The 20,779-nt window shown below is 41.0% G+C and overlaps 1 protein-coding gene across 3 annotated transcripts in view; it reads left to right on the top strand.

Annotated features, from left to right (window-relative positions):
* Nucleotides 1-7,830: 7,830 nt before the first annotated feature.
* LOC147902630 (E3 ubiquitin-protein ligase BRE1-like 2) overlaps nt 7,831-20,779 on the top strand; it is a 32,083-nt gene continuing 19,134 nt past the window's right edge. For 2 of the 3 annotated variants that reach the window (XR_015540891.1, XM_087373670.1), the window contains exons 1-12: nt 7,831-8,081; nt 8,359-8,520; nt 8,605-8,692; nt 8,838-9,065; nt 11,453-11,620; nt 11,794-11,960; nt 12,107-12,190; nt 12,293-12,412; nt 12,516-12,702; nt 14,774-14,934; nt 15,022-15,093; nt 15,245-15,321. Coding sequence is in view for 1 of the 3 variants with exons in the window: in XM_087373670.1 (XP_087229796.1) it covers nt 7,962-8,081; nt 8,359-8,520; nt 8,605-8,692; nt 8,838-9,065; nt 11,453-11,620; nt 11,794-11,960; nt 12,107-12,190; nt 12,293-12,412; nt 12,516-12,702; nt 14,774-14,934; nt 15,022-15,093; nt 15,245-15,321 (1,634 nt within the window). In the remaining 2 variants the exon portion in view is untranslated. Of the gene's footprint in view, nt 8,082-8,358; nt 8,521-8,604; nt 8,693-8,837; nt 9,066-11,452; nt 11,621-11,793; nt 11,961-12,106; nt 12,191-12,292; nt 12,413-12,515; nt 12,703-14,773; nt 14,935-15,021; nt 15,099-15,244; nt 15,322-20,779 lie in introns of all 3 variants that reach the window. The other variant, XR_015540892.1, reaches the window with a different exon arrangement.

Genomic DNA, 20,779 nt, shown 5'->3' with positions numbered 1-20,779 from the left:
ATTCTCTATAGGCCTGCCCACCCTCCAGCTCAACATACCATTGCCCCACACCTTCTAGCACTCTCATTGGTACACCTCAAATCACTCTCTAATCCCTTGAAAGTAGAAAACACTAATTGGAGGCCCTTTTGAGACCCCAATTCTCCCCTAATGCAAGGTTCCCTAAGAAAAAGGGATTGAAAGAAAGATGAGTGAAGAGCAAATGGAAAATTCAATAAGTTTTGTATCCTCAATAGCAAGGAGATGCAGAAGTGGATTGAGAGATATGAAGAGGCCAAAGCAGAAAGAATAGTTGCAAGGAAGAGATTTAGAGTAATGTACAGGCGATCACAACCATATCCATGGGATCTCATGCTTCTCCCCACTCACATGTCACTTGATCAGCTACAACTGGCTCTACATAAATCCGAATGCAATGTGGAGACAATAAACGAGCGCGAGTGAAAGTTATCATCTAGATGAATGATGCATGTTTCTTACCTCTTGACATAATTATTTATTTGTGGCAATATACACTATAAAATAGATGCATCCTCATTGTTTTAATGATGCTCTTTTGCAGTACAAAAAGTATAGTGCATTATGGTCATATGGATGACATTTTTGTGTGGAACGCATCGATTCAAAGAGAGTCACATATGATTGTGGAGTCATGGATAACTTCACACAAGATAGCTGAGCAAGTGTTTCAATTACCAATCTTTTCTCCTCACAATTGGATTATTGTGGGACCATATGTGAAATCTATGAAATTGATTTCAGACGATTTAGTATTTTCATTCTTGATGTAAAGTCGTTTAGAACTATTTACAATGGTTCCCATGCAATAGTGAGGAAAGACAGTAGTGGTTTCTTTCCAATAGACTCCACCAAACTTTGGACCAATGAAAGTGATGCTTTTGTTCTTCCTGAAGCATTGTGAGAAGGTGCATACTAAATATTTAATTAATAGAAGCTTTCGTTTTTAAAGATCCATATAGTGACTTTGTATAAACATCGCTATATAGCGACACTTGCCTAGAGTCGCTATATAATGGCACTTGACTAAACATTCTTTGCTTATTGATGATTCGCACCCCACATGTGCTAAACATTGATGCATAAATAAGTGTCAGAGTAGGCCCCGTGTGTAGTAGTGTGAGTGACAAAATGAATACGAAACTTTTGCATAGTACTTAACTATTTATATGTGTATATAGAGAAGAACATGGCTCCAAAGAAAGCAGGGTGAAACCCTACAAAGGCACGTGATTATGTTACACTCTTTAGTGCCACGAAGTGAAGATATAACATCTACCATCATGAAGAGTACATAGGTTAGGTACTAGGGTTTTTTTTTAAACGTTTATTTTTCAAAAAATTCTTTGAAATCGTATTTAATTCCATAAGTCTCGAATTAATTTTTTTTAAACCTTATTTCTTATCAGGTCAAAGAAAACCTAAAATCTGCTACCTTCCACAAGGGACTTTACAAATGCCTTACGGTATATGATCTAATCATGTAAGGGACCTCTAAACTCCTCTATGGGACTTCAAATCCCTCATGGGACATGGATCAAATTCCATAAAAGACCCAAAAACTCCTATGTGGACTTCAAATTCCATGAGGGATCCCAAACTCCTGTATGTAACATTAAATCCCTTGTAGTATGTGGATAAGATCTCATAAGAGACTTTGATATTCCTATATGGGACTTGAAATCTCATAAGGGACCCAAGAACTCCTATGTGGGACTTCAAATTCCATAAGGAATCTCCAAACTCCTGTACGGAGACTTTAAATATCCTACTTGGAAATTCAAATATTCCATGTGGCATATTGATCCATTCTTATATGGGAGTACCAAACCCATATAACCCTTTAAATAGCAAGATTTCAACAGTCTCATTAGCCATCATGGTTAAATCCCCACCCATGGCATCCCAAAATTCCATAAATCAAAGGGTAGCCCATCAGCTCCAGGTGATTTTTCTTTTTTCATGCTGGCCAATGCAATAGAAATGAGATTTGACAATGTGCAATACAAGTGCAAAGTAATCAACTGCAAGAAAGATTCATAGTAGAATTCAACATAGCCAAAGTGGGATGCAATAGAAGTGAGATTTGGCAATGTGCAAGGAATGCTTGTACCTAACCATGTCATGTTTCATCTTCTCAGATAGATTAGTCATGTGCTATGTGATACATTTTTTGCACTCATTTGTTTGACCAAGACATCTTTTGTCAGTAGTGGTGTAGTGAATATAGTAAATGCGATATCAATGTTTTGTACTTTCTTATTTCTCGTATGCACTCTAAGTTGAAACATTTTTACAAGAAATAGCAAAATTTTTATGAAGTAATGGGATCTTTGCAATGCAAGGACCTCATAGGATGTGACATGGAATTTTATTAATTTGGGAAGGAATTATACCTAATTGACTTGCTGGAATTTATTAAATTTTTTGAAGAAGTCAAAATTTTGCAACACTAGGTCGAATATAACTAAAACATGCTATATTGTGATGACCAATTCTCTCATCTCATCATATCCACAATATTTCTCAACCTCACTCAATATAGTGTTTGCTATCTTATTGTGGAGATAGGGCACTAACATGCGGGCTATTGCATGATTATGTATTAGCCTCAATCCTTATCATTATAAGGCTCAAATGAGTTTTAGTGCTTTTGATTTGATGGATCATGTGCTTTGTAGGCCTACATTATTTTGTATGGAATTTAATGTCAGTACTTTCCATGACTTACAATGACTTAGTTTGAGTTTTAATTTTTGTGGATGTTGTTGCTATCATCTTCGATTGTCTCTTTTAAATTTCCATTTGTCCAAGTGCTCTTGAGGTTAGTTCATGAACTTTCTTAACCCTTGCATAGAAGTATATCCATATATGTATTACTCGGGTTCTTTTCCATCAATGTTTGCAAGCTTCATCTATGGTGTGATATAGTAGTATTTGTAGGCTCTCTATCTCTTTGACATTCTTTCTTGTTCCTATTTAGTTCACTATTCCTTGTACGTAAATTGATTGAGCATCTATAAAACAAAGATGTCAAGTTGACATATCCTATAAAGTACTTTAGGGAACAAGCTAATGCTTGTGTGCTTGTGCATACCTCCTCTATTGTCATATGGTTCTCTTATTTATGGTTTGAAAAAGTCAATGATTGATCTTGCTTGTAGAGCCGAATTATATAAGCATTCTAAAGTGCTAGTTCTCTTTCTGTAAAGAGTATATGCTTAGAATATTGTGTTATTTTCTTTGAATGTATAAATTATGTTACCCAATGGAATTTCAAGAAGCATTGGGACAAATTATGTGGTTCGATTCTGATTAAGATGCATGAACCATGTTGATAGTTATTTGTGAGAGGATTACATACATTAGACATCATGCCAATGACTTCTTAATGAATCGTGGGCATCTCACCTTGTAACTTGCATCTAGATAGCTATCGCACATGTGAGAATGTATGTATATGACTATAAAGGTTGCATTTTGATACCATATGAAGTTGAGCATATTGTGTCTATGTTTTGATCATCTAAGCGTGAGTTTTTTGTGTGTATTTCTTTTTTTGGGTCTTTTGATAGGATATTTGCATGGATCTTGGTTATGTTACCTATTGCTAGATTAGAGCCTAGTGATGTGACTATCATTGATCATGCCAATTCTAGCTCTAAGTGTTATGTTATTGACTTTGTGATCATTGTTTTAGCTTTGATTGCAATATATTGTATCAAGTGGAATTTGGATCCTTATATCCAACCTTCTATAGTGCATTGAGCTCTTTGCGGACATTGTAGTAATGGATGTCATTTTGGTGGGTGTACATAGAGTTGTCTCTAGAGTCCATATTAATGAATTGAGCTACCTCCTCACCATTAACAATCACCTCACCTAGGTAATATTGGATCTCATCTTTGATAAGTTGGCATATCTTGATGATGTTCAAGAGCATGATGTATACACAATTTTTGAGGTGACGTATAAATTTGTGGAGTAAGAGAAGTTGGTGGGTACCCATAACCATGAGTTATGGCATGTTATATAGTACTCACACTTTGGTACCTTGCATTTGTAAACCAAGGACAAGTGTTCCATATAGTAAATAGATCCAAGAAAAGGATAGTAAAAAAATAGCCAAGGGAAGACTATATGTAAGGTGCATTGGTTGCAAGTATGTGCAACGTGCAATTTAAGGGCAAGAAGCCTCATAAGAATGCACACCACAATGGGAATTCTTAGTTTAAGCCTGGATAGAACAAGAGCAATCAACTTTAGTAGAGATAGCAGTCTTTCGGAAAACCAAGAGACACCTGCAAAGAGCAAGGTGAAGTGCTTTAATTATTGGCAAGATAGGTCATATTGCCCAAGCAATCCCAAGGGAGGGCATGGCAAAAAAGGAAACAAATAGTTTTGGGCACATATAGTTGAAGTAGAGTATGCTTAAAGGATCAGATAAAGTTGATACATCTCATTAAATGTGTTGTGTGCAATGACAGCCTGACCAATTGTGCCTTTGCTATATGCAACATTCCTTGTAACACAAAGAAATTTGATCATGAGTGTGGACTCATGTGCATCATAATACATGTGTTGTAGAAGGGATTGTTCAAGACTCTTGATCTGATCAAGAGTGCTCATTTAAGAGACAAATATCCACTTCTAATCATACTAATTTATCTTCTAAATAGTAAGATCAAATCCATTTGTGATGTGTTATATATGTCAAGACTTGTAATGAATCTAGTGTTAGTTTACAACGTGGTATTGATTAGGACTTGTAATGAATCTAGTACCAAGAATTGTAATGAATCTACTAGTTGGTTTTACAATGTGGTGCTAATTAAAGGATTCATTTCTCTTTGATGAGACACTAAGAAAGGAGTCATTGTTAGATGCGAGATGGATCTTTTTATAGGTTAGCAAGTGTAGATGCCAAGTCTCAACTATGGAGCCAAGATTTTATCATGTTCATTTTTGAGCCAAGCAATTGTTTCAATGCAAGATGGGTATTCTAGAGCCAAGTTGTGGAACTAGGTTCTAGTTTACATACGAGTGTGAAAGGGTTTGTGGTTTTGTGACTTGTGTGAGTTTGGAGAATTACTTAACCTTTGGGATTAGATTTGATTATGTGACATCATCTTACTAACATAATTAATTAGGTATATGTGCATGCTAGATAAGGCTAGCCTATGTAGTCTTGCTCTAATTTCCAAATCCTTCCTCTCTTTACTATTCCTACCTCTTCTGTCTCTGTCTCTGTCTCTCTCTCTCTCTCTCTCTCTCTCTCTCTCTCAACCATGGAGATGTTCTACCCTCATAGTTGTGCAATCTCTAAACCAAGAAAGAGATAAGAAAGGACTCCCACCTATTAAGGAGCAGTATTTGCGTGAAATTTTCCATTATGGATAACAACATAGAGAACCTTTTCCCATAAATCAAGTTGGGGGTGAATTTGTTTTAAAGTCCAAAGAGGGGCAAAATACCCTTAGGACACAAGTTTGTCATTGGTATGGTCCCCATAGAAGGGGCAAGGGGCAAATGTATCTTAAGTTTGTCATTGATATTGACCAACTAGAAGGCCTGGGGGCAAATTAAGGACCAAGGGGGCAATCCAAAACGTGGATGCCCATGCAGTATGGTTTTGGAAATGAACTCCTTGGAAGGACGTCGGGCCGCAGGATCTTCTTGACACTAAGAGGAGTAATGATGGACGACAGAGCAAAGAGGCACATTTTTTGAGGCATTCATTCACCTGGGTATGCATAGCTGAAGGTCAAGGTGCTTGGCTGGGACAGGGTCCAGACGACGTACGGAAACTAATTGTCATCTTTAAAAAAAGAGGGCATAAAATGCTAATAATATTGCTCTTTTCCCAATGAACTCACAGGTGAACAAAAGGAGGCTACATTCAAAAGCTAGCACAAATAGGAGCAAACAAAAAAAAAACACCACTGAAGTATGTGAGGAAGACTTTACAAAACTCAAACGTTTCCATTAGCATAGCCTTAAAGGCATATGTAATGCACCCCCGCCCCCATGGTCAACTACGAGGGGCTAATTACTCATGGCCTACGCTAATAGAGGAGCTTCCCAACGTGGGCGGCTAGCTGAAGCTGAGGAACGCCCAAACCATTTGAGTTGCAGTTGCTCCATATAGTGCCTTGGCCCATTAAAGGGCTGTGCAACTTGTGTGATGCATCCAAATCACCTGAGTTGCCAATGATGTGCATTTGTAGTGCCTTGTTCCTTAAAGGTAAATGTAGTGCCCATTGTGTGATGTGTTGTATGTATATATATGTATATATGTATGGGCACAACAAGAGAGGAGTTAAGTAAGATGCCATTTTTGTTAGCTGAATTTTGTGTCACTCCAAAGTTGAGGTTATTTGAGATGTAGTGTTGAGAGCGAGGATGCCATAATTATTACCTTGCCAAGCTTCTTCTTCTCTGCTAGCAAACCCTCACACACACTCAGCTCACAATCAGAGGCATGCATAGTGTTGTATATATGTATGTGTGTTATATCTATGTATGTTGTATCTATGTATGTATGGGCAAAGCAACATCGTAGTTAAGTAAGAAGACCTTGTGTTATTTGTTGTAGCTATGTATGTAAGAGAGTAGTTAGAGCCCTTCCCCACAGCGATGAGCCTGAGCAGTAGCAAGAAGAATGTTCCCATGAACTAATATCCCTGCTAGTCCAACATTGCAGTGCTAGGATAGAGTTCTACTTTTTCACGACTTTGGCTTATCGTTGAGTTGCTGGAATGTTGTGTCAGAGTTTTGACAAATGAAGATGGAGTAGAGCGTGTTAATTAATGCTTTTTGCTTAATGAGCAGCTCTCCATCTAATTGCCTAGGCCTGGCTTTCCAGCATAGGGATGCAAAATCATGGTAGGGCTGGGCCTCCTGGTGAGGCTTCCAAGGTTGAAATTCTAGCATTGCCATGTTGAAACTAGCATGGTCATAACAGGTTCCCATGAAGGCTTGGCCTCATCTCAGAGGATATTTATGAGGCTTGACAGGGTTTTGGTAGGTATTCTAATTTGCATGGGGCGTTGGAGTCTAGCCTCGCTAGTGCACGTGAGGAGGCCCTCTTAGTGATGCCAATGCTAGCGATCTTCACTAGCCTTTGCGTGGGGAGACTGTATGTTTGTATGGGCAAAGCAAGAGTAGTTAAAAAAGATGGCCTTTTGATAGTTGAATTTTGTGCCAATTCCAAGTTGAGGGTACTAGAGACGTAGTGTAAGTTGTGGAGAGGGGAACGCCATAGCCATGACCTTGTTACCGAGACATTGTGATCTCCATCACGTAAGCAAACCCTCACATACACTTAGATCACAATCGGAGGCATATGTAGTGTTGTATGTGTGTATGCTTGTTGTATCTATCTTTGCATGGGTAAAGCAAAAGAAAGACTACCTTGTGTCAAGTGATGCTTGTATGTTAAGTAAGATGACCTTTTGATGGTCTTGCCAAACTTCTTCTTCTCCCCTACCTAATCAAGAAAACTCTCTCTCTCTCTCTCTCTCTCTCACACACACACACACACACACACACACACACACATTTTTTTGTGTGTGGAATCTCTCTCTCTCTCTCTCACACACACACACACACAGATCACCTTTCCCCTTATGCACCTCCGGCCATGGGCAGCATCGAGGAGCCGGAGTGCAATTGTGAGGTGTCCCCTCATGGACCTTCGGAGCCGGAGCGATACTGCGAGGTGTCGCTGCGGGGCATATGTGGTTGTGAAAGGTGCCCTTGGTGTGATGTATGTATGTATGGGCAATTCTCTGCAAAAGAAGTGAAGTAAGACTTCTACAAGTTGAGGGTATTAGTAGATGTTAAGTGTGGACGCCATAGCCATGACTTTGCCAAGCTGCTCCTTCTTCTTCTTCTTGTACCGTTGCTGATCTCGAGCAAACCCTCAGATCACCCTTCCCCTCATGCTCCTCCCCGCCATGGGCAGCACCGAGGAGCCCGAGCGCAAGCGTCGTCATGTCAACAACTCCGTTTCTTCCCCCAAAAAGCAGCCCCTTCCCCCTCCCCCTTTGGACGAGAAGAAGGTCTGCATTCTTCCCCTCGCCCTCTCCTTTCTCCGCAGCTTGATGCTTTCAATCTTTTGCTGCTCGCCTTTTTTGCATTTCTGCCTGCTCTCAACGCTGGAATTTGGGACTGCTTTGGTGCCAAGACCATGCTTTTGACGCTCGGCTTGCTTGCTTGCTGCTTTCCTTGCCTATTGTGTTGACGAGCTCGGTTGGCGAGATATTGAGGCGGAAAGAAGCGGCCAGTTGTTAAAACAATTCATCTGTTCTTCAAAAACCTTTGTCCTTGGTTCTGCAGATCGATGCCACGGAGCTTCAATACCAGAACCACAAACTTGCACAACAATTAGAGGTTCAGAGGAGTGAAATTCATGCTCTAGAGACCAAGTTCAATCAACTAAAGGTCAAGCAGGCTTCCTACGACGATAATTTGGCGTCTATTCAAGATGCTTGGGAAGAGGTAGGCCTTCGGTGGCTTGTGGGCTTGGTTCTTGTCTTTGCTAAATCTTGGGAGCGCTAAGAACATCTTGCTCATGTGATATAGCTGGTGGACAATTTGGAACTGCTTTCTGTGCGGGCAAATGCTCCAATTAATGGATTCAGAGTATTGCAACCTTGTTCCTCACCGAAAGGCATGGCAGTGATCCCAGTTAATTTTGATCCATTTGCAGATTTCTTTTGCTTTTCTTCTACCATAAAATGATAACTAATGTTGCACTTATATTCATGCTATCTTTGGTGAGACGAGCTCTGTAACAGTAATTGTTTCATACGCAGGGATTGATATTATTCCACCTGAAGAGATATTCCTGTACAGACTTTTGGATACTGGCGCAACTGAGAGCAGTGGCACAAGCAATGGTGTAGTATCTCTTGAAAGTGCGCTTGAGCAACGTCAAGCGTCTACCATGAGAACTATAGAGCATCTGGTTCAAGCCATTGACACCCAGCGCACTAAGAACGAAGAAGTTTCTCGCTCACTTAGGGGAGGAATGCCACCAGAGGGTAGATTATGAAACTCTTTTCTTCGTCCTTGTGTTGGGAATCAAGTGCAATACAATCTTCATTTTTCTTATGCAATCTACAACTTGCTGGTTGAACACGCTGGACTTTCTGCAAACAGATGCAATTATTGCGATTATTTCAAATGGGAGTAGGTCTATTGCACCGTTAGGGTGTATGACGGGCTGCTCATTTTCTTTTCTTTTATTGTTGCTGGAAGTATGAGAGTGGGATAGTACGAGCAGTGATGGGCATCCTTGAGTTTTTAGCTTCCATAATGCTCTCAGTTGGTGCCTTTTGATCAGTAGGCTTATTTCAACAAATAGTCGTTTTTTGATCAGGAGTAAGATTCGATTAGCGTTCTTGCTAAGCACTAGCCTCGATCAGAACCGACTGACGTTCATCTCTGGACATTTTGTACAACTCTTTGCCCATGCTTGTGTATGTGAATGTGTGTGGAGAGTGACCATGATGACCTCACCACGTGGAGACCTATGTGAAGTTTGTGATGTTGATGGCTGTAACAAACTCCCTCCCCTGTTGTGTGAGGTCTCCTGCAAGTGCTTGATTAAGGCGAATGTGAGAGATGAAGGATTGAATCATAGAGAGGTAAGATGTGACATTTTTTATTGGAACTGTGGTGAACAAAAGTGGCCAACGATCAGTTCAAACTTGACAAGACCGCCTGGATCTGTTGTGGATTACATACATGATCTTGCTGTGCTGGAGGAGGGACACCTGCAGGTGTCTTGACCTCCTGTCTTGTGCTTAGGGCTGAGAGAAGTCGTGATTCAGGGAAAAGTCTTGAAATAAGGAGACTAAGTGGTGAGAGATGGTTGAACTAAGGCCTTGCATACTGTTATTAATTGACACTGTTCCAAACGAATGGAACAAAGTAACAAAATTTCATAAATCACATCTGCCATCTGCACAGTGAGAAAAAAAAGGACATATTAAGGGGCCATTTGAAGGATTTGATGGACCATTCTCCAGTTTGAAATATTGTCTTTGAGAGCGGGGTGGACTGATTAAGCTCCAAGTAAATGCTGGAAACAAACAAGACTAGGTTTTAGACATATGACATGTGGACGAATCATAGAGATGTAAGATGTGACATTTTTTATTGGAACTGTGGTGAACAAAAGTGGCCAACGATGAGTTCAAACTTGACAAGACCGCCTGGATCTGTTGTGGATTACATACATGATCTTGCTGTGCTGGAGGAGGGACACCTGCAGGTGTCTTTACCTCCTGTATTGTGCTTAGGGCTGAGAGAAGTCGTGATTCAGGGAAAAGTCTTGAAATAAGGAGACTAAGTGGTGAGAGATGGTTGAACTAAGGCCTTGCATACTGTTATTAATTGACACTGTTCCAAACGAATGGAACAAAGTAACAACATCTGCCATCTGCACAGTGAGAAAAAAAATGACATATTAAGGGGCCATTTGAAGGATTTGATGGACCATTCTCCAGTTTGAAATATTGTCTTTGAGAGCGGGGTGGACTGATTAAGCTCCAAGTAAATGCTGGAAACAAACAAGACTAGGTTTTAGACATATGACATGTGGACTGATTGTAGAGTTTTTCAGAGAGAATAGGGGGCAGCAAAATAGGCAAAGGAAAAGTATATTACCAGTGTGGACTGATCTAGTACAAGAAGCGGTGGCCTTGGGGCTGACCTACCTACATCCAATGTTCTGCAACAAATGCACTCACACTGCAACAAATTCACTAACAAGTAAACAATAGCTCCTACTTCTGTTGTCATATCTCCCTCCTCGTGGTGTTCCTGCTAGATGGCCAACTCGTCTTGCTTTGTCACTGTCCTGTATGCTAGTTGGTGGGTCTTTTTCCAGGGCATTCGAGCCCTATATAAACTTCCATGCCTCAGGCTGTCCAGCCCTTTTGGTGGGCATAGATGTGCCCATCTGAGGGCCAAGTGGGAATGCGAGACCGTGGTGCCAAGTCAACAATTTAAAGGGTGAGGTGACAGCGATGTGGATGTGGATATTAAGGTTGGTGGAGAGTGACCAGTGTTTAAGCTGAGCTGTATGGAAACCTCTCTTACCTAGACAAGGGTTGGCCTAAAAAACCATTGACCCGTGTTGAAGGAAAATTTAGATGCTAGGAATGAAGAGTGACGTGGTAACTCTTGATGTGCGCGCGTGTGTGGTACATATGTACATTTTTATGCACTTGTTTATGCATATTGACACCAGGAGTTTGGGGCATGCTTGCATGCATGTATATTGATATGTATCTATGTGGGATCTACACATATGTATGCAGGGATGTATTGATGGATGCATTCATGTAATACATATGGATGTCTTTAAATGTAGATGAAGAGGTCACATGGCTAACTTCTTGTTTTGGTGGCTTGGGGGCAGAGCACGGACGACAATTACAAAGAATCGTTGAAGATATGAAAAGTGAAATTGGAACCCTAAGATCGGCCATGAATTCCCTTCATGCAAAGCACAATGAATTAGTTTCAGAGATCAGAATATGTCAAGACAATCATATTCATGACCAAGCAGAGATGAAGCGGCTGAAAGGTTTAAAACTGAATCTTTAAATCGATTGTTAGAAATATAATTGAGTGAATTTGCTAGGGAGATCTCATCTTGCTATTAATGAACTGATATTTTGTCTTTGTGTTATTCTTTACTTTTACTTTTTTTTGGTCGAGAACTAGCTAATTAGGGCACAATCTTGTTATGTTTTGAAGGTGAACTGGAAGAGACTCTGGCTGATCTTGAAACAAGTAGGCGCAAATTGGCTGCAATGCGCAATCAGAAGGATTGTTTTGTGTCTAGTACAGGCTCAGTTTCAGGAGGTCGGGAAAATGTATCACGAGAAAGCAAGGAGTTGGAGGTTGCATTGGATGAGGCAAAGGTGTTAAGTGTGATATACTTATTACCCTTAATCAAGGGTTTTCAGTTTTATTGGGCCTTCATTTTAGGGGAGTCAGGTTTCTGGCAGCGCATATATGCTTTTGAGCCTAACAAATCGAAGAATACTTTGTCTATTTCTTTTGGTAGAATCTGGCATCACAGAGGCTCAATGCATTGAAAGAGGTGCAGGTGGAGAAAACAAACATCTCTCAGGAACTTCTACGAATGCAGGTGATTCTGACACCTTTGCATGATACGACTTGATTTCAGCTGTTTTGAGGGTTTATTGTAAGCTTCCCAGGCTGAAGGTCTCAAATTTCACAAATGTTTCAGGAGTTGCTCATTGATGAACATCATATTGTGTCATCTGCTCCTTATCTTTTAATGCGTGATCAAGTTGTTCATCTGAAGGAAGAGGTTGAGCATTATCAATCGTTGGTGGACGACTCACATGTAATATGATCCTTGACAATCCTTTACAAACTTTCAAGGGTGCTTTGCATGCTATCTTATCCTCTTTGTCACTGCACTTATCAGCATAGCTTGATCTTCACAGGCTGAGCGAGATAAACTCTGCCTCCATGAAAAGGAAGCCCTCTTAAGAGCTGAGGCAGGGGAAGCAGCTCAAAAAGTAAACAGCATCCTCACAGCAAGGATGTCTGATTTAGAGTCCAGTCTGGAGCAATGTCTAACACAGAGAAGCGATTTGCAAGCAAGACTAGAAGAGTTGTCTCACTCTTCAGGTAAGACCCTGTGGATCATAAAACTCTTTGTTTTTGTTGTCTTTTATCCCTGCTTGTGTGCCTAAAATATTGCCATAGGATGTTCAATCCTTGCAGTTGAAGATAAAATGGTTCACTAGACACGGGGAGAAGCAGATGGCAACTGCTTTTCTCTGTGTTGGCAAATCGCAATTTCAATTTTTTGAAAATTAAAAAGTGTATGCATGTCATATTGTTGTAATATTTAATCCGCTCTGTACCTGCCAAATTTTATAATCTACAACTTTGTGATGTACCTTTTGGCATGACTCCATGTTTCATGGAGTCTCTCTCTCTCTCTCTCTCTCTCTCTCTCTCTCTCCCCCCCCCCCCTCTCTCCCTCCCTCCCTCCCTCTCTCCCTCAAATTTAATCTACTTATACACGCATCTCTGTCTCTTGAAGTTGGAGCGTGTGGTTTAGGGAAAGATGTGGAGGGGTGTGAAGGGAGCCGGTGATCAGAGTAGCTCGATCCTCAGACGTGGGATGTGCTCAAGGTCTGTGAGTAGGGTAGAAAGGCAGGCTGCGTACTTGGGGGATAAGCTATGGTCTAAGTGGAGTCGTGGTACGTGGTGTGTGGGGACGGTGTCGTAGTGCGTGGGGGGGGGATGGTACCGTAGTGCGTGGGGGGGGGATGGTAGGCTAAAGAAGAGATAAATATGCCTACTTCGGGAGGTGGTGGGGAAATAGAGAAATTAGTGGTGTGAGAGGCGAAGGTAAGGGATCCCATGAGGTAGTCAGCTATGTTGGAGCCTCTCCCATGTGAAAAACACCCGAGGAGGGCCATCGGTTGAGACCATTATAGATGATGAGGTCATGTATCTTGCCCATGTCCAAGAAAGAGTGCCTATGCGATGTGATTGGGCTCTCCTGTCTATCGATATGCCACCTCATCCACATCAACATCAAGTAGCAAACTAGAAGCATCGTGAAAATCAATGAGCTGTCCATGACGTGCAGCTGTCCTCTCGTTGAAATCTCTGACAAGGACTTTCTGTGTCTCAAAAAATCCATGATGTGTAGATGTAGCTGCGTACAGTGAGGTCTCAGCCTCCTCACGAAGATCTCGCTGAATACATTGCATTTGGAGTATCTTAGCCCTGATCTTGGCAAAGCTTTTTAATGACGTGGTTTGTACGGGTTTTTTTCACGCCTAGACCCTTAGTACCATCATCCCTATTTATAAGGCAGGGGGGGATCCCATGAGCACGGAAAATTACAGGACCATCATGATTGGGCATCTCATGTGAAAGATTTCTGCCTTGGTACTCGACATGCAAGCTGCAAGGGACTTAGAGCTGCTGGACAGGCAAGCTTTTGCACTGATCACACAAACTTGGATCACATGCTCGCACTCCGAGATGTCATTGAGGAGGCCAGGTCATGGAGGTAGAGGGTTTACTGCTGCTTTGTGGATTTTCTGACATATTAGATTCCTAAGATCTGGGTCATGGTGAGGAGATTATCTGGGCAGTTTCGACACTTTATGAGAGCGTGTCAGGCAGGGTTCGAACGGCAACTTGGACTGCGGAGGTCAAGGAGCACAATTGGAGTGAAACAGGGTCCGTTGTCAGCTCCTGGTTCCTTGCTATTGTGGGCCATGTTCATGTGTAAAACAAATGAAGTTATTACACATTTTGTAGTATTCTTTTCTGAACCTGCCCTGGAATTCTTTACTTTATGCATGTGTCAATCTTTCATTATTACCTTATGAAGTAGGTGCTCTAAATAGCTCTTCATTGTCAACTGCGGTTGCATCTTTGCTGAATTGCTAGCTTGCGTACTATGCTGTGTTTATCTTTAGAGCAAATGGCAGAAAGGTGGCAGATTTTAGTCTAGATCTCTGTTATGCTAGACAATCTTGTCATCTTGTGAAATGCAGAGGCATGCATAAAGGCGTTTGTGAGAATACATACATTAAAGATATAAATGTTGCTGAAAAGTGAACTCCTTTGAAGAAACACCAGTCTCTCCTATAATCAGTATCCTTCAAGATCTGATTTTCTGTTGTTGCTCTGGTCCTGGACGTTTGGCTCATTAACATACTTTGTGCAGAGAAAAAAGATGAAGTTGCGGAATTCAAGGTAATGGTTTCAACATTACACAAAGAGATGCGCATGATGCAGCAACAACTTAATCAGTATAAGGAGGCTGCATGTGGGGCTTTCTCTCTTCGTGCAGAGGTTCAGTCCGTGAATGCTGTACTTGATAGGAAGGTAAAACTAGGTGCTCTTTTGGGGTATGGTAGTTTTAATAGACTTTGTGGAATACATGATGCAAATCCTGCGGTATTTTTTGTGCAGACAAGTGAATGTAAGCGTCTAGCCGAGAAGGTTGCAGATCAATCTCTAGAGATTATTGCTATCAAAGATGAGGCATGGTTCCTGCTTTATCTTACTTGTTTGGGCATCCTTAATCTACCTTCATTCATTCTTAATTTAGATGCTCTTATTCCAAGCGGCTGCCTTTCATTTGCCTTTATAATAAGGAATTAGTTTGCATGTTTGTGGGTTCTTCCATGACTAGGTGAGGCTTTTGCGGGAAAGTGAGCAGGAGTTGAAATTGATACTAGAGATGTACGGAAGGGAATCTACAGATTCACGGTAAGTTTCTATTGTTTGGAGAAGGGGTAAGTTAAATTGACTTGTAGAATGCTGAAATAGACTGAGCAAATAAGATCTTTGTAAGCTACTATTTCCTCTTGGAATTGGGTAATAGCTTTGAATCTCTTTTTGATTTATACCCTGCTTTTTAACTCTACAACTCATGTGATAAACACACGCCAAAGCAATTGGCAGGTCGTTCTAAAAATCCACATCACTCATGTGAGGGTGGAGGCTGAGGGCATTCTAGCAATTCCCAAAGCTTGACATCTAGTAGTGTATACTCGCATCATTATCATAATGCATGATTTATGGTGAATGATGGTCCCTAGCAACTAGTCCCTTCAATGCAAGATGGAGTTTTTGATTTTTAAGCTTGCTCTTGACCATTAGGACGTTCACATTTGGTTCTCTCTTAAAGTATGAACTTTGATATATTACAACTCTGCATGCAGTTTGTAAATCTAATACGTCAATTTTTTGTGTATTTTGAAATGGCTTTTTAGGTCTGCTGAATGCTAATGGAGATATTTCATTGTACAAAGCAATTGTGTATTAGCATGGAAGCTTGATCCTCTAGAGGTTTTAGGTGCATTTATTAGATAGGGGAGCAGGATTGACAGGAGTGAAGCAAAATGAGATGCTGATATTGCTAGATTGAAATGAAGTACAACATAACGTCCTCACACCAAATTAAAAACCCAATGGATAAATCCCTAACCGAGGGCAAAAGCTTTGGGTGAGGTGTTGACACAAATTCACTACTAACATCTTACAATGTGAACATCTACAAGGTGATAGATGTTGGAGAAATACGGTGCCCCACCTGTGAGCCAGCTGCTGCCCCTCCTTTGAGCCCCTGAATGAGGATAGCTCAGGGGGTTGACACCTCACCATACTCGAGAGTAGATGAACCTGTAGGGTAAAGGGGAGAGGTTGCCATGTGGGCAGCAACATTGCCGCCACATGAGCAAAACCTAGGACAAGTCCAGAGCAGCGACTGGTTCAGCAGAAACAGCAGCAGGTATCAGTGGTCATGAACAGCAGCAGGTATTGGTGGTCATGAACAGAAGCAGCAGGTACGGAAGGAGGCGTGGAGGCTACATCAGGCTGCAGCAGGCTGTGCAGGTACAGATTGGAGCTGGAGCAGCCCGATGCTGAGCTGGTTGGCAGTATTGCAGGACTGGACAGGTTTTGCAGTAGGTACAGTGCAGGGTCTGGAGACTGTAACAGGGCTGGGGCAGAATCCAAGAGAAGCGCCTGCAAACAAGGGCCTATTTGAAGGCAGAAACATGTTGGCTGATCATTGTAGGAACAGACTGGGTCCACTGTCTGTGGGATCCTTGGTTGGCTGACAAACTGGTCGGCCAGTCTGTAGCATGTTGGCCAGTCTGTAGGGGGCATCCAGCCCCTATAAAAGGCCTTCCCAGGAGGCATTTCAGACATTGTTTGGGTGCTCACTACCTGCCCTATCATTTTACATAAGCTTAGCCAAGTTAGGCGTTTTATAGATGATTTATTTGTACCCGATGTTCCTAACTTTCAAGACTTTATGTACAAGTTAGGAGTTTATGCAACGTCTTATTTCTATCAATACCTGCCGTATCATTTTACATAAGCTTAGCCAAGTTAGGCATCTTATAGATGATTTATTTGTACCAGATGTTCCTAACTTTCAAGACTTTATGTACAAAGATGCTAGTGCTTTTGGAGAAGGAATCTATCCTCGTGACTCTTGTGAACTGAACTGCACTTCAAGAGGGGATTCTTGTGTTTTCTTAGATCTTAGAATTTCTCAATCTACCATAGGATTAGAGGTTGATATATATGATAAACGTGAACAACCTGAATATAGTGGTTTACACATTATAAAAATGCCTCACATTGACTCAAAACATTTCTGATTTGGCAAAATATGGAGTCATTTCTTCCCAATTCCATAGATTTTTTCGCCTTTGTACAACTAAGGAGTCTTTTATCACTCAATGTAGTAATTTGATCACTTTACTATTACACAAGAGGTATAATCCAAGGAAAATAAGGAAAAAAGTACGCACAATCTTAAATATGAAGTCTTTTATCTATGGTGTATCGGCCTTAAGTATGTTTAGAATGATTGAACATAAGTTGAAAACAAAAAGCGGGGAGCTGAATAGCCCGTTTTTATTTTAGTTTCAAAAGAGAGTTTGTTTGAGTATGCTTGTGCTTTCTAAGTTAGAAATGTATTTTTGACTCTTTGTAGGAAACAATACATAAGTGTAAAGGACCATTTACCTTTTTATGTTTTAAATAAGAGTGAGAGAGAGAGAGAGAGAGAGAGAGAGAGAGCGAGAGCGATATTCCAGTTTTTTGGAAGATTTTGTTTCTTGACTTGCTTGTTTATTTTTGCTTAGTCACTTGCTTCCTTTCTTCTTGTTTTCTTGTTTTCTTTCTCTTTTGTTTATTTGACGTATTTTAGTAAGCACTGGGTTTGCCCAAGAGACTCCGCGGGTCTTTAGAAACCCAGTATAGCTGCTTATGCTTGGGCACTGATGACGACATAAGTGTTGCTTTGCTTGCTAAGTATGCCTTCCTTTTGTTTTTCTTAAAAGTTTTTGTTTACCTCTCTTTTCTTCTCTTTCATATTCTCTTTTATTTTCTCTTTTCTTTTTTGTGTAGATTTTTGATCTTTAGAACAACAAAAAATCTAAATTTGTATGATTGGACTTATTCTAGTCTTACAAAGGTATATTGTTTGGGTGCTCAGCCTGAAGATCACTGTACAGCAGAGAGTTTTTACGGGAGCGAGTCCCAGTGTAATCTCGATGTAAAAACGTCCTGCTCTTTGCAACCACAAAACACTCTCTCTTGCTCTCCTTCTCTCCCTCTCTCTACAAGCACACTAGGGCCAAGGACAAGTGTCGGGCTGGACCCTCCTGAAGGTTTTTATTCATAAGAGAGAATTGGAGTACATGAGTTCAGCGTGGAAGCTACTGTTAGAAATTTCAAAACGTGAATAAATTACATGAGCTCTTAGGCTCTCTTTCTTGGCAATAAGCCACTCGTCAAATTCTAAATTACTTTCCTAATTACATGCCACTAAGGGCAACTTTGGAGTCTTCGAAGCGATTGGTCACGCGAACAGCCTCCTAGATGCTTGTTAGGCTCCATAGCGTTTGGGAAAAATAACCCTTCCTAGTACTTGCAACAACTAATTAAATGGCACCACCATGGCACCCATTTATTGTTAGCGCTTTGCATGCAAAAATAATAAACTGTGGACTAATCCTAGTCACGGTGGGCGTCCCCATTGAACACGTGCACACATAATAAATATATAAATATATTTATTCTCTGGTTGACTGGAGTCAATGCTCTTCATCATGATTAAGGGCTTTGACCAAGGGTCGAGGCGCCTTAATTATAGTCAAGTCTCTCCAACCGAAGTCGGCACATCTTGCTTAAACATAGTTAATCTTCTTGGTATAAACCAAGTCTTTTTGACCGAAGTCAGGCTTACTTGATTGAAGTCAATTATTATTGACCGTAGTCAATTCTTTGACCAATAGAAGAACTCTTTTGACCAATATTAACCTAGATGAAAAATTCTTTAATTATGATTAAATAAATGGTCTACTGTACTTTGACTTAGGATATTTACATTGTGGTGACACCCAGCAGTCCAGAGCATATCTAGGTGCATATCCACAGATTGTAGGAGAGTATAAGAAGGTGCACAGGAGGGACCTCTATCAGCAGTGAACTCAAGGGCTGAACTTCGCAGGAGTGTTGGGCCTTGAGCAGCCGTTGAAGCTTACCATGGCAAAGAGGAAGAGTTTCCTACAGAGGGTGCAGCACAAGAGAGCTTGTTTACATTGGAGGGCAAGTTTTTGTACTTAGATTCTCTATATATATATATCTCTGTTTTGGCTATGCATCTGAGTATTCTTTCAAGTTTGGATCACCCTCTTACATTTAATTAAAGCATATGTTTGAGTTGTTCCATTAGTGTCTTGTGATCTGAGGGTTCATCGTCCGCTGTAGAGTAGTGTTGGCCATACGAAAGCAACCTACTTCTACGTTTTCTAACATGGTATCAGAGTCGAAGGTTATCATCCAGGAATAGCCTTGTGGTGTGGGAGAACAAGGGGCAGGTTGCTTTGATGCCAAGTGTCAAAAATAGGAGGAGGAATGATAGTGGAGTGAGCAGGGGTGAAGCAAAATGAGATGTTGACAAAGCAAGAGTGAAATGACGTATAGCATAACTTAGGGATATGTACCCTCACACTAGAATAGAAGCCCGAACTAGTCCTAACCAATTTAAGGGGGAATATACCTAACTAGGGACAAGTGTGCCCCTTGGGTGAGCTTTTTACACTAACCCACTACTAACATCTTATAGCATTGCCAAGATTATTCATATTGATTTTCATAAAAATGGCCTTTCTCCATAGCCAAGTGATGCCCATAATGTCTTGGTCTTGTGAAAGATACAAAAAGGACATGAGGTGTGTAAAAGTTGAAACGATAGAGAGAAAACTCTAAGAGATGGGCAATAAATGATGTAGGATGCATAGAGCAAATGCATGTTAACATAAGAAAAGGCTTGTCAAAAACTGCTTCCACTTCATTCCAGGTATCTTTCGATAGGCTGCCTCCCCTAAACCCGAACCCCTAATAGCAGATTTGGCATGTCAAACTAGTGTTTCTTCAAACCTTAGCACTGATGTCTGCAATGTGATAGATATAGCCGGTTGAGTGGACTTGATATGCCAGCTTTGGGTTAAGAAGGATGGCGATGGTTCGTAAGCAACATATTGAGAAGTGTGTCAAACAAGTGTTTCTTCAAACCCCAGCACTAGATTCTCAATGTGATAGATATACCTGGTTGAGTAGACTTGATATGCCAGCTTTGGGTCAAGAAGGATGGCGATGGTTTGTAAGCAGCATATAGGAGTAATATCGATGCAAGCCTCAGCCAGCCTATGAGAGAGAGAGGGGGGACTCGTGTGTTTTTGGGGGGTAGGGATAGTAGCCAGGAATCGCACATTTGGGCAAGGTTGATCCATAGGGGCGAGATGCATGGTGGGTAGTTGAGGTGGAGACAAATTTCAAGGTGAGTGGAAGATTCAACTCTGTAAGGGCTGGTGGATATAAGAACCAACGTTTGAGTGGTAGTTGGGAGTCTCAAGTGTTTGCGCTAGGTGAAAAGTGCTAAGTGTTTGAAGGTGGGTGAGAGCATGAGAGACTTGTAAAAACTGTTGAGGAAAGGGAAATCGTAAGGGCATCTTGTGCACACGTGTGATGCATATTTGGACGATGTGGGATATGTGGTGCATATTTGGATTCGTGTTCCAAGTCATACTTGAGTAAATGATTGACGACATTCAATGCATGTGCATTCAACTATGACTAGAGGATTTGGTCTTCATCAAAAGTTCTACGAGTTTTATAAATGGAGGTCTAGCCTTTACGTCTC

Source organism: Dipteris shenzhenensis, chromosome 4 (genome assembly GCF_047967505.1).
Source record: "Dipteris shenzhenensis isolate YYH24624 ecotype China chromosome 4, Dip_SZ_1.0, whole genome shotgun sequence".
In the NCBI taxonomy this organism is placed as follows: Eukaryota; Viridiplantae; Streptophyta; class Polypodiopsida; order Gleicheniales; family Dipteridaceae; genus Dipteris; species Dipteris shenzhenensis.
Note: the sequence above shows the minus strand (reverse complement) of the source record. Positions and strands in the feature narration are given on the sequence as shown.